We start from the raw sequence: 14,361 nt of genomic DNA, 5'->3' as shown, positions 1-14,361 counted from the left end.
TTTCTATTTCAGAGAGCTACAGGAAAACCTGATTCGATCTCATGCTTCAGGTACAATTGCAATATTTGCCATGTAAATATTGTTGACAATAGTTTTGTAGATAAATAGAATACAGTCCATCATATATTTAAATAGAAAATTAAATCAGCAAATAAGTAAATTTATGCTCCAAATTTAAACAAATGGTTGAGTTTTGGAACAGATCGTTCTTAAGAACCACAACACTTTCCGCAAAATTAGAAGAGATACTCTTGCTGCATAAGAAAACCTTATTTATGTATACTCGCAGAGGGCGGTCTTCGTTATTTTATCCATTCATCAGCTGTTAAGCAATTTGTGCAGACAAACTCGAGCTGCCCACCACCTGTAATCATCAACCCATGTTGGGAGCTTACATTGAGGTAAGGAGGTTCTATATCTGTTTCAATTTCCAAATTCAAAGTTGAAAGTCATGGCAACAGTATTGTTTCTCCACAATAACACGAGTTCTCCAACATATATAGTTAGAAATATGTGGTGGTGTCTGGCCCTAGGGGCAAGGAAGAATTGGGTTTATTCGGAGTAAATATGATTGAGACACTATAATGTTAGTTCCAGATGATATACCTTCACAAACATTGAGTATGAGTTAGCTAAAAGTGTAACGAATGTTGGGATCAATCGCCAGAAAGTCGTTTCCATACAAAAGCATTAGTTCTATTCGACTTACCTTGACCAAACTTTATGAATGGCTTACACATGTAATAAGAGACAGTTATTTTTGGATGAACAAATAATGTAATTTTCAAAGAATACTGTTGTTTTTAAATGCTTGATAAGTTATCCTTTTCTTTTCGAATAATAAATTTAAGAGTAACACTTTTCTGAACAAAGTCCTATATTTAAATTGATTTAGTTTGTGGTATGTTAATGAAAATTTTTTCCTTGATTTTAGTCATTAACTGTTTACTTTATTTTCTAATTATTAATAATATTTGTAGGCGTGGGTAACCCATTAACTCCGGAAAGGACTCGCATGTTGATGGCAGCAAGAATCAATATCTTGGCGAAGGGCCACAGTGGCATATCGCTTACCAATCTCAAGAAATACATTGATGCGTTTAATGGTATTAAAACCAGCATTGTGTTTTACTTTCACATTTTGTATTCATGTCATGACAAAGTAAACTCTTAAGTAAATATTTTCCTTTAGCTCTATACGCTTGCGGAATATATTCATAAAGTATTAAATTTATGTTGTGCAAGAATACCATAACGTTTTTAATTTTGGTATCCTGCATACTTAAGTCAATGAATTCTAGCTCTCTAACCACCTTCAGTTTTAAGGATATATACTGGACCATCAAACTATGTATTCTCATGTCTTCAAACAAATGCCATATTTCCTACAAAACCTATACCCGATAGCCCACCAGTCCGCCTAGAAATAATCTTTTATGGAATATTTTAGTTACGATATACATCTATATATTCCATCTGATTTTCAATATATCTCTAACATTAAGAAGAAGGATATATATATATATATATATATATATCTATATATATATATATATATATATATATATATATATATATATATATATATATATATATATATATATATATATATATATATATATATTTCTTGTGTACTGTATAGCCTCCTGTCTGCCTTGGATCCCAGAGAAGGGTACTGTAGGAGCTAGCGGGGATCTAGCCCCACTTGCGCATCTTGCACTTGGAATGATGGGAGAAGGGAAGATGTGGAGCCCGCGAAACGGTTGGGATGCGGCAAAGCATGTATGTTCGATTAGCAATTTTTACGTGTATCCATGTGATAGCTAATTACATTATCTTATTAAATGTTTTGCAGGACTTAATGATTCGTTGTTCTGTCTTTGTTTCTTGTGTTGTAAATGGTAGCCCTTGAAGATTGCAGATATGATGTGCAAAACGATTCTTCTTCGCTATTGAAATCGATGAGAAAATTATCAACAGAAGATTGCGTTTTCATTATGTATTGTTGCAAATATTGTATCATGATAAATGACCTAAATGTTCGATGCTTAATATACTTACATTGTTATCTATTAAATCATATTAACATTCATTCATTTCGGTATGTTTTGCTTTACGTACGATGAAAAACACATACGTTTTGAAAGGTTTACACTTTATTGCCCTCACTGTTGCAGAAAATTGAAATCAACAACAGAGTGAACATCCAGATAATTAACACACAGTCATTGATGACAACGGTTTATATTTTTTGATGTTATTTTAACTCTTTAAGTTACGTTTGCCCTATTACAATACAGATTCACTCGGTATCAAGAGATCACCCTTAATCTCATGGTTAGAAATAAAATATTACAGGTCATTCATATATATATATATATATATATATATATATATATATATATATATATATATATATATATATGCATTTTCTATTCACAAGGTTCTTGAGTCTAACAACATAGAGCCGATCAAGCTCGGGCCAAAGGAGGTAAGATCTGTGCAGAGCTAGTTATTATGATTAATTACTCAGAAACTATTTAGATTTTTAAAAAATATAGAAGAAATACTAATCAGTATTTCTAAAATTGTGTTTGCACATTCAGAAGTTAGAAATTAATACTAAAATATTAATAATGATGTATGAGACTTTTAAGTTGAGTCCTTGAAAAATGATATAGACGGTTGGTTTCTCTTGTAAAGTATGAAAAATTCGATGTCACTGTTAATAAGACGAGGCTGATGGATTCTATGTAAGGACGTGAGCCTCATTATAGTTTCTTTAATAAAGGGCCTGGCGCTGATCAATGGAACACAGCTGATCACGTCCTTAGGAGCAGAATGTAAGTGCCATCCCAATTTATTACACCTTATTTACTGAATAGAGGCATGCTCCAAACATTCGATATAACAATGAGTTGGCTTGTAAGGAGAATTTACGATTGATATCGGCGTCGGAATTATGTACGCAGTAACTATTGTTACTTTCCTATATGTCGCAATCATATTAACATTAAAATGTGATTTTTGTATCAATATTTTAACCTGTTCACCCGAAACCTTCGTCTTGAAGATGAAAAGATGGAATATCCACTAAGAAATAGAAACGATTGTGTAAAGATCAATCAAGATGTGAGATTAAGGTCAATTGAGTAAACCTAAGTCAATCTTGATAATAAAGTTATGTATTATTACCTTTTTCCTTATTGATTTTCGTTGCTGATAGCAATGATTAAATAATAGCTTCGCATGCTGCTGCTACAAGTACTGAAACAGTTTGAAATTCCTTTTTACATTTGCCAATCAATGTTGATTTCTTTTCTTTTAATTTATCGTTTGCTTATATGCATTGTATTATAATCAGCAATGTGAAACAATGAATTTGAAACCATTTATTTAACAAACAGGTGTTGAAAGATCACAAGCTATATGTCGGCAGGCAGATGTTATTACCGCTCTCACCCTTGAAGCCTTGAAGGGGACTACTCGCGCCTTTGATAGCAGTACGTGTTCAGTCAATATACACAGAGATACATAGTGTGGGTACTTTTGTGTGTTCATATCTCCAAACAAGATGTGGTCGACGGACAGAAATTTGACGAGTACCTGTCCTAAATTACAATTCAAAGATAATTACTGACAGGCCCAAATTAATCAAATAATTCGTAATACTATATTGGCAAATATGCAAGTATATATTTAGTGCAGCCTATAACATTTTCAAAAATTGTGCAACAATGTTTAATTTCGCTGTGTTATGTATGTTTAAAAAACAGACTGACAAGTTTTAGCACTGTCAGATTCTTAAAGTGATCAATAGTTAAATATTTTTTCGTAGATATCCATAGAGTGAGACCTCACAAGGGACAGATAGAGGTGGCTGCAAGATTACGCTCGATTCTAGACTCCGAGATTCATCCTTCTGAAATTGCAGGTTAGTAAGCCTCTATGAAGACTTTGAAGAGAAAGAGTTGGCACGCTTTGCTTCTCATGACCTATATTTTGACTGCGTTTTCCATATTTCAGTTTCGATACTGATTTTATTACACGTGTCCACTGATATCATGGAAGTTCTTTTACAAACGATTATAAACTACCCCTAATTTGTGTTATTGTACATTGTACTGACAATGCTATTATTTATAGTGTGTAAAAATCAACACGAACAATTAAATTTGCGATCAGGAACAATTAGAGATTTAATTTGTAATTAATTAAACACAAAGGCTAAATGTTGAAATGAATAAAGAGATTTTTTGAATGCCAATGAACAACTGATAAATGATAAGTCACTTCAGTAAACACTGATTACAATTTACACTCAATTAACTATCAAATGTGGTTGAAGGGCGTTTATATTTCTCTGCCAAAATACCTTTGACATATTTTAGGATGCCATATCAGTTTTAGAGTCTATAATTTCAACTGTTAACAGTTCAACTAGTAGTTAAAAAATACAATTTCATATATATATATATATATATATATATATATATATATATATATATATATATATATATATATATATATATATATATATATATATATATATATCCGCAAGTTGTGCAAGTAGGAACCTCTCATATGGGGTCATAACTATACCTGTAATCTTGATATTTGCTTGGCACAAAACAAATCTATCTACGTTATACTAATCTGAATGTTTATTGCCCTTGAAAACGTATTTACCTCCAATATCCTTTTCATATATTGCCAATATTGTGTTAAACGTTTCACTAAGATTAACCAAGAATACAAGAAAGATGTAATATCCCTTTGCTTAACATGAGTTGCTCAGTTTCTGCTGCTTGTTTATTTTTTATTTTCCTGTTTGTGCCTTGTTTGTTCTCTTTTCAGCGACATACCTCTCGCATCTAAGTGACGCAGAGATAAATCACATCATATCAAATGTCTTTTAAACATTGTAAATGTTGAACCACACATCCTTTTATTGCATTCACACACGTAAAGTCGAGAGGCACCCATTTGAAAGTATGAAATAGCTACGAAGTCTGAAGTAGTGCGTACAATCCATGAGCTACTTTTATAAACTGGTTTAGTTCTGACGACGAAAAGGCAAACTTTAATCTTTTGATGGGAAATACATGAAAATAGTTACTGGGAAGTGACGTAATATTGGTGGTTCCAGTAAGTGCACCAAACCATGATAAGCTTGCAAAACACTTTCACCTTAGGCATCACTATATGTGTCTGTCTTTGAATATTAGTTTTAATTAAAACGTCTCAAATTATTTCTTACTTTGATGCTATAGTTTCAACAAATATAGAAAATAAAAGAAAGGAAAATCACTAGTTATGTTCCACAAAGGTTGAATTAAAGCAAAAATCTTAGACTAAAGTATAACTCATGTTCTTCCGTAATGGATATAACCAGTGATTATTTTGCATGACTCTTTATTTTGTGCAGTAGAGTGTTTTCGGACTTTACTATAAAATTCCGCGCCCTACGAAAGTTTACAGAGGTTTAGTACCAGACTTGAATCGAGGTCACTGCGTGCGTTGTAATATTGTGATATACATCCTAGTCCTGCAACTCTTGCTTGTTCCTCCTGTTGCACAATGAGACCAGGGAAGATACAGCATAGAAATTATATAGTTAAAGTAACCACTTCCTGTTATTGATTTTAATTAAATGAAAATACTATATTAAATGTGAAAGAGTCACTTTAATGACCGTAAATGGTCTTCCTGAAAGATCACTAACCAAACTAAAGTATACATATATAATTATTTTTTACTATGCACACATATCGGTCTAGTCTTGGAAGACAATATGAACCTTATATTAAATAATGTAATTTTGGAGCAATATTTTAATTAATATGATATTTTCTTCCTTAATTCAGAGAGTCATAGAGCTGGTCAACTAGTCCAAGATGCGTACACGCTTAGATGCGCCCCACAGGTAGGCTTTCATACTTACCCAAAAAGGGTAACTTTTACTGTAATTGCGCTGTGTGTATTGACGTGTTTTTTTTCTTCTGAAAATCGAGTTGTATCAAACTTTTGGATCCCTTGCGATTGCGGTAGAGAAGAAGCCATCTGCGTTTGTGATCTAAAACTGCCAGGTGAACGTCATGTGACTAATATAAGACACGTTGTTTATGCACAATGATAGTAGTTTAAACCTAAATATAACCTTGTGGATACTTGAACGTAGGGATGAGAAACGAACCTATACATTTTGGGTCCGAAATATGAAGGATCAATGACTGCATAATGTTTATTAATATTATTGAATAGATTTAGCAAACAAATAATTACAAGTTTTAAAAAGAGGACTTGGAATAGAATCTAGGCCTAATCAGGTTTGTGTTGTTCTTGAAATGTTGGATTTTTTCAATGAATCATAATCACAAAAGTGCATGCCTCTATACCTAAGTGATTACAGGCTATGATCACAGCTAAGAGACCAGTTACAAAATATTATACGTATAAGTACATCTAGACGTTTGTTCTCCTCAGGAGATACTTTTGCAATAGTAAAGACATCAATTTGCCTTCTATGACCTCAAAGTAAAGGACAAATCACTACTGACCCAGTAAGTACGCTTAACTTAAATCATTTTAAAATGTGTCTTAATTCTATTATTCTAGCTTTATATATCCGGTTACAGGGATATTTATAGAATATAACTGAAATATGGATATTGTATATTATAAAAAGTAATATGCTCTTGGGTAAATTAAATAGCAAACTCAGAATACTATTAAGTGCACTGAGGAAATAGATGCATCTTTTTTGTATCATAACAGGTGCACGGTATAGTGAATGATACAGTGGATTTCGTCAGAGGTGTCTTAAATACAGAAATCAACAGTGCTACAGATAATCCAGTATCCTTCCAAATATCAGCCTTGGACAGCTGAAATCTACTCTTTTTATACGAACTGCACAGTAGGTTCGAAACTAGTATCAAACGCAGTATCGCATAGATAGAGTGAGTGCATTCCATCGGTAACATGCAGACCTCAGTTACTTAAACAATTCTCTAAGTTAAATAATGAAATAAAAAATACGTAAAGAGTATTAAAGTATATTCATTGACATCATGAACATAGACTCAGAGCCACGCTTTCTTTGATAATCGATGCATATTGCATATTATCGCATATTGAATATATTAGTTACAATGTATAAATAGTATTATACAATAAATTATTCCTTAGTTGTGTTCAGATAGTATTTGTGGATTCTGGTGATATACTATCTGGAGGAAACTTCCATGGAGAATATCCAGCGAAGGTATGTTACAGATCCTCTCCAAAGACAGGATAACAGCGATGATCAGCGATGTGTGGATTGCTAGAATCCATCTACATTGTGAACTATCGTTTCTGTTGCTAAACATGCTGTATTCGTGATAAGTGATAGATAAACTGTTGCATTTAAATTTTAAACGTTTCTGAAACCTTACAATAAGATGAAAATTTATTGCGTATAAATTCATCAAAAACAGTTAGCTACATTATCATAATAACAGCAATCAACATCTCTATGTGCCGTATTTTTAAAGAGATGTAGCAATTTAATGAAGATAACAGTCTGTTGTAGTTATGTAATGAACATATCATAAAACTCATGTTCAAGCAAGCACACCATTTATAAAACTCTTTGAATGAGATTGCCTGTATATGCCTCATGCGGAAAGTTGTTCGACTTGCTTCATAAATATATCATTTGATGACTTGTGATGTATACCTCTTTTTTTCTCAAAGGTAATGGATTACCTTGCAATCGCTGTCCATGAGCTGTCTAATATCAGCGAACGGAGAATCGAGCGTCTGGTTAATCCAGGTAAAGCAAATATTATGTTTTGAAGTCGGAGTATTATGTATTGACATTTGATTGCTTGACACTTAAAAACAACATATTTTTTATTGGAAGTAGATATGGCGACAGACAATGGTGGATAACGCCGATTGATATGTAAATTAAAACGTAAAGTTACATTAAGGTTGCATTTGTTTTGATGCTTCTACAATAGCTCACGTCCTGCTAGTTATGGTTAATATACATCTAATATGACACGATGTTAATAAACCAATCGTTGTTTGTGTTCAATATGCATGTATCATGGCACTGTTCGTATCAACGCATACACTAATGTAAATCGCAAATTTCCTGTTGATTCAGTCAAAGATGTTACATTATGGTACTATCCGGATACCACAATGTAGTAATATAATTAATAATCCTTTTTTTCAGCCTATAGCAAGCTGCCTGCATTCTTGACGCCAGATGGAGGTCTGAACTCTGGATTTATGATTGCACATTGCACAGCAGCTGCATTAGGTTAGTATGGATATATATATATATATATATATATATATATATATATATATATATATATATATATATATATATATCGGTTGAAGCTTTTGGCAGTCGAATCTCATGACCTTGAGGCTAACCGATCGCAACTGTCGCAGTCTACTAATTACTTGCTTGTATTCTGGTACTGTCTGGTTCAGTTTTTGACAATTGTGCTCAGAACAGTCATTGTTCTATTATCCCATTTGTGCAAAGTAGATTTTATACAAATAACTAGTATGAAAGGACATATCTTTCAAGCATAGGGAAAAAGTATCCTTGACGTAAAATCGTTCTATTTCACCGGGCACTGAAACATAGCATTGGAGAAACGCATCTGTCTCATTTAAGCCATACTTGCTGATAAATGCCACATCGGTTCACCACACGATTCACATTCATCGTTTTATAAACACTAAGGCAGTCCATTATACTATTATTAAATTTCATCACCTTTATAATGTTATCTTGTGGGTAAATATTTCTTCTAAACATCTTCTCTATCTATCAAGTATCAGAAAACAAGGTTCTGTGTCATCCTGCATCCGTGGACACCCTAAGCACAAGCGCTGGAACCGAGGACCATGTTTCTATGGGAGGGTTTGCAGCCAGGAAGTGTGTGACAGTTGTGGAACACGTAGAACAAGGTACAGAGTAAATGAGTCTTTCGTTTTAATATTTGTTGTTGATATAAAAAAATGTCTGGACTTTTAATAATACTTTGAAATCATGTTTGATATGGCAGGCAAAGTGACAAAGTAGTCTAAAACATTCTGGTTATTTGCAGTGGAAGCGAATGATTTCTGATAACATATGTTATCTGTGAAATCAAAGTTTTCTCACCAACTTAAACTAGTGTTAGATAATTTGGTTTGCAATATATAAGTATTCAACACAAACATTGGTAATGTATGGTTAATGCTAGTATTTATCATGTTGAACATGGAGAAAATTTGCACACCACCGCTTCTCATTAGGTGTGTTTATTTTCTTTAATATAATACGGCGATACGCTATAGTAGTTTCATTTGTATCTTTCCCCAGTGTTGGCGATAGAGTTGCTGGCAGCGTGTCAAGCAATTGAATTTTTGAGACCTCTGAAGACAACTGCACCCCTAGAAGCTGTCTACAAAACCGTCCGTAACGTTGTTGCGTACGTATGTTTACCTGGAACAATGTTAGAGATGCTACCAGGTTTAGTGGATTTTATGATTCTGTCCAAGGCAATGGAGAAAATTGTTTAACAATCAAAGAAAAAATGCACGATTCAGGCACATCCACCAAACTTTAAGTATATCTAAAGAATAAAATAGTCTTAATCGGAAATTTGTGAGCAATCATCGGTAAAATCAATTGGAAAACCAAAAATAACGCCATTTTTGTTTGTGTCGACAAGAACAGGCACGTGTAGCCAGCGATTTATCATTTAAAATCAGCCAATTTGTTGCTTCTTGTCATAAAATATTACGAAATGACTAAAATGCACGAAAATACTATAATTCTGACACCACAAGTAATAATGGGTGTAAATCAGACTGACATCATAAAGAATGGATCATAAGCAGAGAGAGAGAGAGAGAGAGAGAGACTGAGAGAGAGAGAGACTAACTCCTCACTAGTAATTTGTACACTGGATTACCCTTACTGCGACCAGATCTATCTAGCGTTATTTCAACTTGATTCTACTTCTGCGCGAGAGAGATTTTCCTTACGAAAATGTGTAAAAAAGGATTACGTGCCTTGCAACTAGGTCCATTTAGCGTCATGTCAACGGCATTCTAATCGTGTTATCTAGAGATACATCGTTTACAGCTTTGGTTGAAATGATATAATAGTAAGTAAACTCTGAAGTTCAATGTGAGTTTATTGCCGATTTTATAGGGAAATACTTTGTCTCCCTATCGAAAACAGTATATTTAGATTTAAAAAATTACAACATACGCAACGGTGAATTATTTCGTGATGAAATAATGTATGGTCTTTTTTTTTGTTTACAGTCCATGGACGAAGGATAGATTCATGGCTCCCGATATTGAGGCGGCAACAAAGTTGCTCCGAGAAGAAGAGGTATGATGTATATTATCATATTCTCGGTATAGTATCAAATATAAAGCAATAATTGGCATAACTTTGGTTATAGTCAGAAAGATACAGATAGAAAAATAGTCTTTGTTTTGAGAGATAGAATATTCAACACTGAGGGAAATTCGCTACAAAAGGCGGGCAGACATGGCAATGCTGTATCAAAATATTTAGATATTGTACAATTTCTCTAAAAATGGACTTGGTGAATAATTGCTCGAGTTTTTAATTTCCATTATAAAAATATAGAAATCCGCAAAATGGCAAATACAATTTTTTTTCACGTTAGTCGACTATGCTGTCATACCTAACACAGGAAGGCATTTGTAATAATCACTTATTTTGGCAAAGAAAAAGAAGTGACATATTAATCATAGATAAGACAGAATGAAAACGTTTTAAAAGCAGTAAACCAAAGAGAAGAGAAACTATGTTTGTTGGATGCCATATTTTTTCAAATGAATGAAACATGGTAAATGATGAAAATGTGAATTTGCATGTATTCGTGATGTTTCTTGCATTCGGAGATATAACATTACAAGCGAGTAATACAACTCTTAAAAAAAAGTAATAGCAGAAATATCGCATTACCACAAATAAGTTCTTAAGAACGTTTAACTGCATTTGTGGCAAACTAACAAGCCAAACAGTCATATGAAGTAAATGAGTTATTTGGGATGAACAAACATTACAATATCAAAGAACAGAAGAACAAGGAAATGTCTGTCATGCATCTATTACCTTCAACACTTAGAAAGGACAAGATAAACAGAGTAAGTACCCAGGCATCATATTTGAAAAAATATATAGTTATTAGGCCATTATCACAAATTTAATTATGACACTTCTCTGCCTCGGTCTTAAAGCCTTTGAACTAAACCTGTATACTTGTTTATAAATACTTACGCAGTTATTTATTCGTGAATAAAACTTACATCTGTAAATAATCTAATTAAAAACACTACTCTCAGTCAATAATGATGACAGGTCACTAGGGAGTGGAAGAGTGCTGGAAACTAAAACTCATTTTCATCATGGACACGACAAAAATGTCCTAATTCCTTGGTCACTTTGAGCCCAAGCCATTCATGAATGCAGAAAAAAAGATGAAGTACGTGAACTGTTTTCAGCCATTCAAAACAATTTTCTTCCTGGCGAATCGAAGCCTAAGTGGGGTTTGAGAAAGGAGAGCCTCATGAAAGGCTCTACAGGGGAGGCATTTGTTTCCATCAAATATGCTTTACAAATAGCTTTTATTTGTGGTATGCTAGTCTCATAATAACAAATAGCAAATATAAAGACTTCACAGGTAGAATGCAGACGATACATACTGCAAACGTTAAAAACAGTTAGCATTGAACACATGTAATTTGTTCGTATAATACTATACTGAGTCATGTGAATGCGATACTTGGCAAATTATCTAACTATTCGTATGCATATAGCCATTATGTTTCATGCATTAAAAGATATGGTGTTAGTATCGAATAATCCATTTCTTTAAAGCAACATATATGTATTACAAATTGTCTACATGCATATTATTCTGTAAAAGATCCTTCAAGACAGTAAGCTCTTGAAATATTTGCCCCATATAATGAAACACAACTACCGTATAGCTCATATAAAACGACGACTCATTCTGCGCAGAAATCACAGTCGCTCAAAGAAGATGGGCGTGCTATTATATCATTATTAATGGTGTTCTTAGAACTTCTTAGTTTCATGTACGCAACTGTTTTACGCCATGATTTGATACCAAACAAAGAAAGGAAAATATTTTCTATCATCAGCTAATTATATGGTTAGGCCAATTTTAAAACTATTTGCCATCTGTCTATGTGATATTTGGCATCGCTGTTTTTATTAAAAACAAAGAAAAATCACGTGGTCTTATATGTAGCATATATTAAGAACTTTAACAAAATATTTATTAATTTGCTTTGAATGTTTTGCAGAGAAACTAAAACCAGTTTCTTCGAGAACCAGGCATTTATTTTATGTGATATACGCCTTGCAATTTTTTTCCTTACCACTGAAATGTTTGCTTTGGGACAAAACCAGCTTCTAGTACAAAACGATGCATTATATTTTGAAATCACTCATATGAAAGGATGAAAGGTACAACGTACACATATAAATGTGAGATAGTGAAAATACACCAGGCTATTATCTTTATGAGCAATTTTGTTTTCAAATATGACTTTGCTTCCTGTATCTAAGTAAATGAAACAAAGACATAAGTACGTCATATGAAAATAATGGTTGTAATGATACTGTACTTAATGATTATAACATATCTAGACATGGTATTTTCTTTCTTCAGATTTGGAAAGCTGTGAAACCATACATTGATAACTACCATTTGCACACCATATAAATACAGGTGATGTCTGCTACAATAAGCAACTGACGCTGTCAATAGAACACTGATGAAAAGGAAGTGTACGCACAAATAATGGAGTAAATTTTGTAAATTGAATGAAAGCTCGTAAGCCGAAATGTATCAATATGCTTCAGTGGAAACAGTTGATAAGTGTATGACTTTGTTGGTATTTCAGTTCCCGTTGAATGCAAATACTTCCTTTGTTACCAGAACATGCAGAAATGAACTTTGTTTGTTCAAGACTTATCTGGGATAATAGTTTGTATTTTTACTACAACAATCATAATAGATTTACAATAGGTTTTTTATATTTTATAAACTTGAGTTTTTCTGAATTCCTTTCAAATTTAGTTTTCCAAAAGTGTTTTGGATGTTGTATATCTTAGCTCCGTTTTAGTGATAGGTTTTGAAGGTATTCTGATGCTGTGCGCTATAATGGTTTATGTTTTAAGTGTAAATAAAAAACAAATGAATGCATATATTTTCAAAGAGAATAATCTTGAATAAAGAATTATAGAGTACATGTATTGCGTGTGATATTATCTCTAGCACTCAGTCTTAGAATTGTTTAGATTGTTTCATGATGCGGTTTACAGCTTAACAGAAGGTGGTTGGCACAAAACCCAGATCAGTGACGGATGTTAACTCACTGTTGAAATCGGCAGCCTCAGTTAGTCAGACTTTGGTAACATAATTAAAGTTAGATACCGGAGACAGGCTCCATCTAAGAGGACAATATATTTCCATTTAATGTCATATTACGTCTGACCAATATTTATACTAAATCTCCAAAATTCAATTTTCGTGTTACACCCCTTCCCAAAATATTCTCAACAATGTTCGCTGTTGCTCTAAATATTAACCAAAATCAAGCTGTTTATTAGTAACTGAAAACCTGTCAATCGTAAGAGTTTCTGAATTCAATGTTGGGAAAGCGGTGGAGATAAAATCTGATTGAGTCGGGTCTTAGAAAAGATATTCATTGTATTAGCGGAACTATCATTATCCTTTTTTCTTCCCGCACAGACAACATTCGTCATCAAACATGCCAAAGTTCTACATAATAAAGACCCATACAAGACAGTTCATCAAATTATGTTTAAACATGCAGTCTACAAATTATTAATACTATCAGCCAATCAGTTGCAAGATCACTTCATCGATGCACTAGAATGTTACTCGTAATCCGCCTTGGTAAAATCTTTAATGATATAAGCTTACTCAGTTCTTTAATGATTACCCATTACATACACTTGGATGTCGTTCATCATCCAAATCAACATTTATGTTTCATCATATAAGTCTCCATACTGAATCTGATACAAATGGGTTAAGAAATGATGCCTCCCAAATTGTAATAGGGGTGGTCAAATAGTACGGAGGGATCGCAAAAGCTCGATATAATTATATACACTGAGTACGTTTTAGAATTCAATGCTCACAAACGATGACCGAAGGTATAGGAAGTCACCAACACATATTCTTAAAAACAAACATACATGCCTATAGACAAAATGTCAGAAAATGACAGTCAATGGTCTCTCATCTACTTATGAAC

General features: G+C 33.1%; 1 protein-coding gene across 7 annotated transcripts in view; it reads left to right on the top strand.

The window, feature by feature from the left end:
• LOC149797645 (histidine ammonia-lyase-like) overlaps positions 1 to 13,324 on the top strand; it is a 101,353-nt gene extending 88,029 nt beyond the window's left edge. For all 7 annotated transcript variants that reach the window (XM_089962544.1, XM_089962542.1, XM_089962547.1 and 4 more), the window contains 16 exons: positions 13 to 50; positions 981 to 1,106; positions 1,643 to 1,782; positions 2,444 to 2,491; positions 2,792 to 2,843; positions 3,408 to 3,503; positions 3,839 to 3,934; positions 5,868 to 5,926; positions 6,778 to 6,858; positions 7,202 to 7,267; positions 7,741 to 7,819; positions 8,231 to 8,317; positions 8,848 to 8,982; positions 9,380 to 9,488; positions 10,333 to 10,402; positions 12,744 to 13,324. In XM_089962544.1, the coding sequence (XP_089818670.1) occupies positions 13 to 50; positions 981 to 1,106; positions 1,643 to 1,782; positions 2,444 to 2,491; positions 2,792 to 2,843; positions 3,408 to 3,503; positions 3,839 to 3,934; positions 5,868 to 5,926; positions 6,778 to 6,858; positions 7,202 to 7,267; positions 7,741 to 7,819; positions 8,231 to 8,317; positions 8,848 to 8,982; positions 9,380 to 9,488; positions 10,333 to 10,402; positions 12,744 to 12,797 (1,336 nt within the window). In that variant the 3' untranslated portion in view covers positions 12,798 to 13,324. The remainder of the gene's footprint in view (positions 1 to 12; positions 51 to 980; positions 1,107 to 1,642; positions 1,783 to 2,443; positions 2,492 to 2,791; positions 2,844 to 3,407; positions 3,504 to 3,838; positions 3,935 to 5,867; positions 5,927 to 6,777; positions 6,859 to 7,201; positions 7,268 to 7,740; positions 7,820 to 8,230; positions 8,318 to 8,847; positions 8,983 to 9,379; positions 9,489 to 10,332; positions 10,403 to 12,743) is intronic.
• Positions 13,325 to 14,361: the final 1,037 nt, after the last annotated feature.

The sequence above is a fragment of the Sinohyriopsis cumingii genome, chromosome 6, assembly GCF_028554795.1.
Source record: "Sinohyriopsis cumingii isolate HCF-2022 chromosome 6, ASM2855479v2, whole genome shotgun sequence".
Taxonomy (NCBI): Eukaryota; Metazoa; Mollusca; class Bivalvia; order Unionida; family Unionidae; genus Sinohyriopsis; species Sinohyriopsis cumingii.
This window is presented reverse-complemented; position numbering and strand designations above follow the sequence as displayed.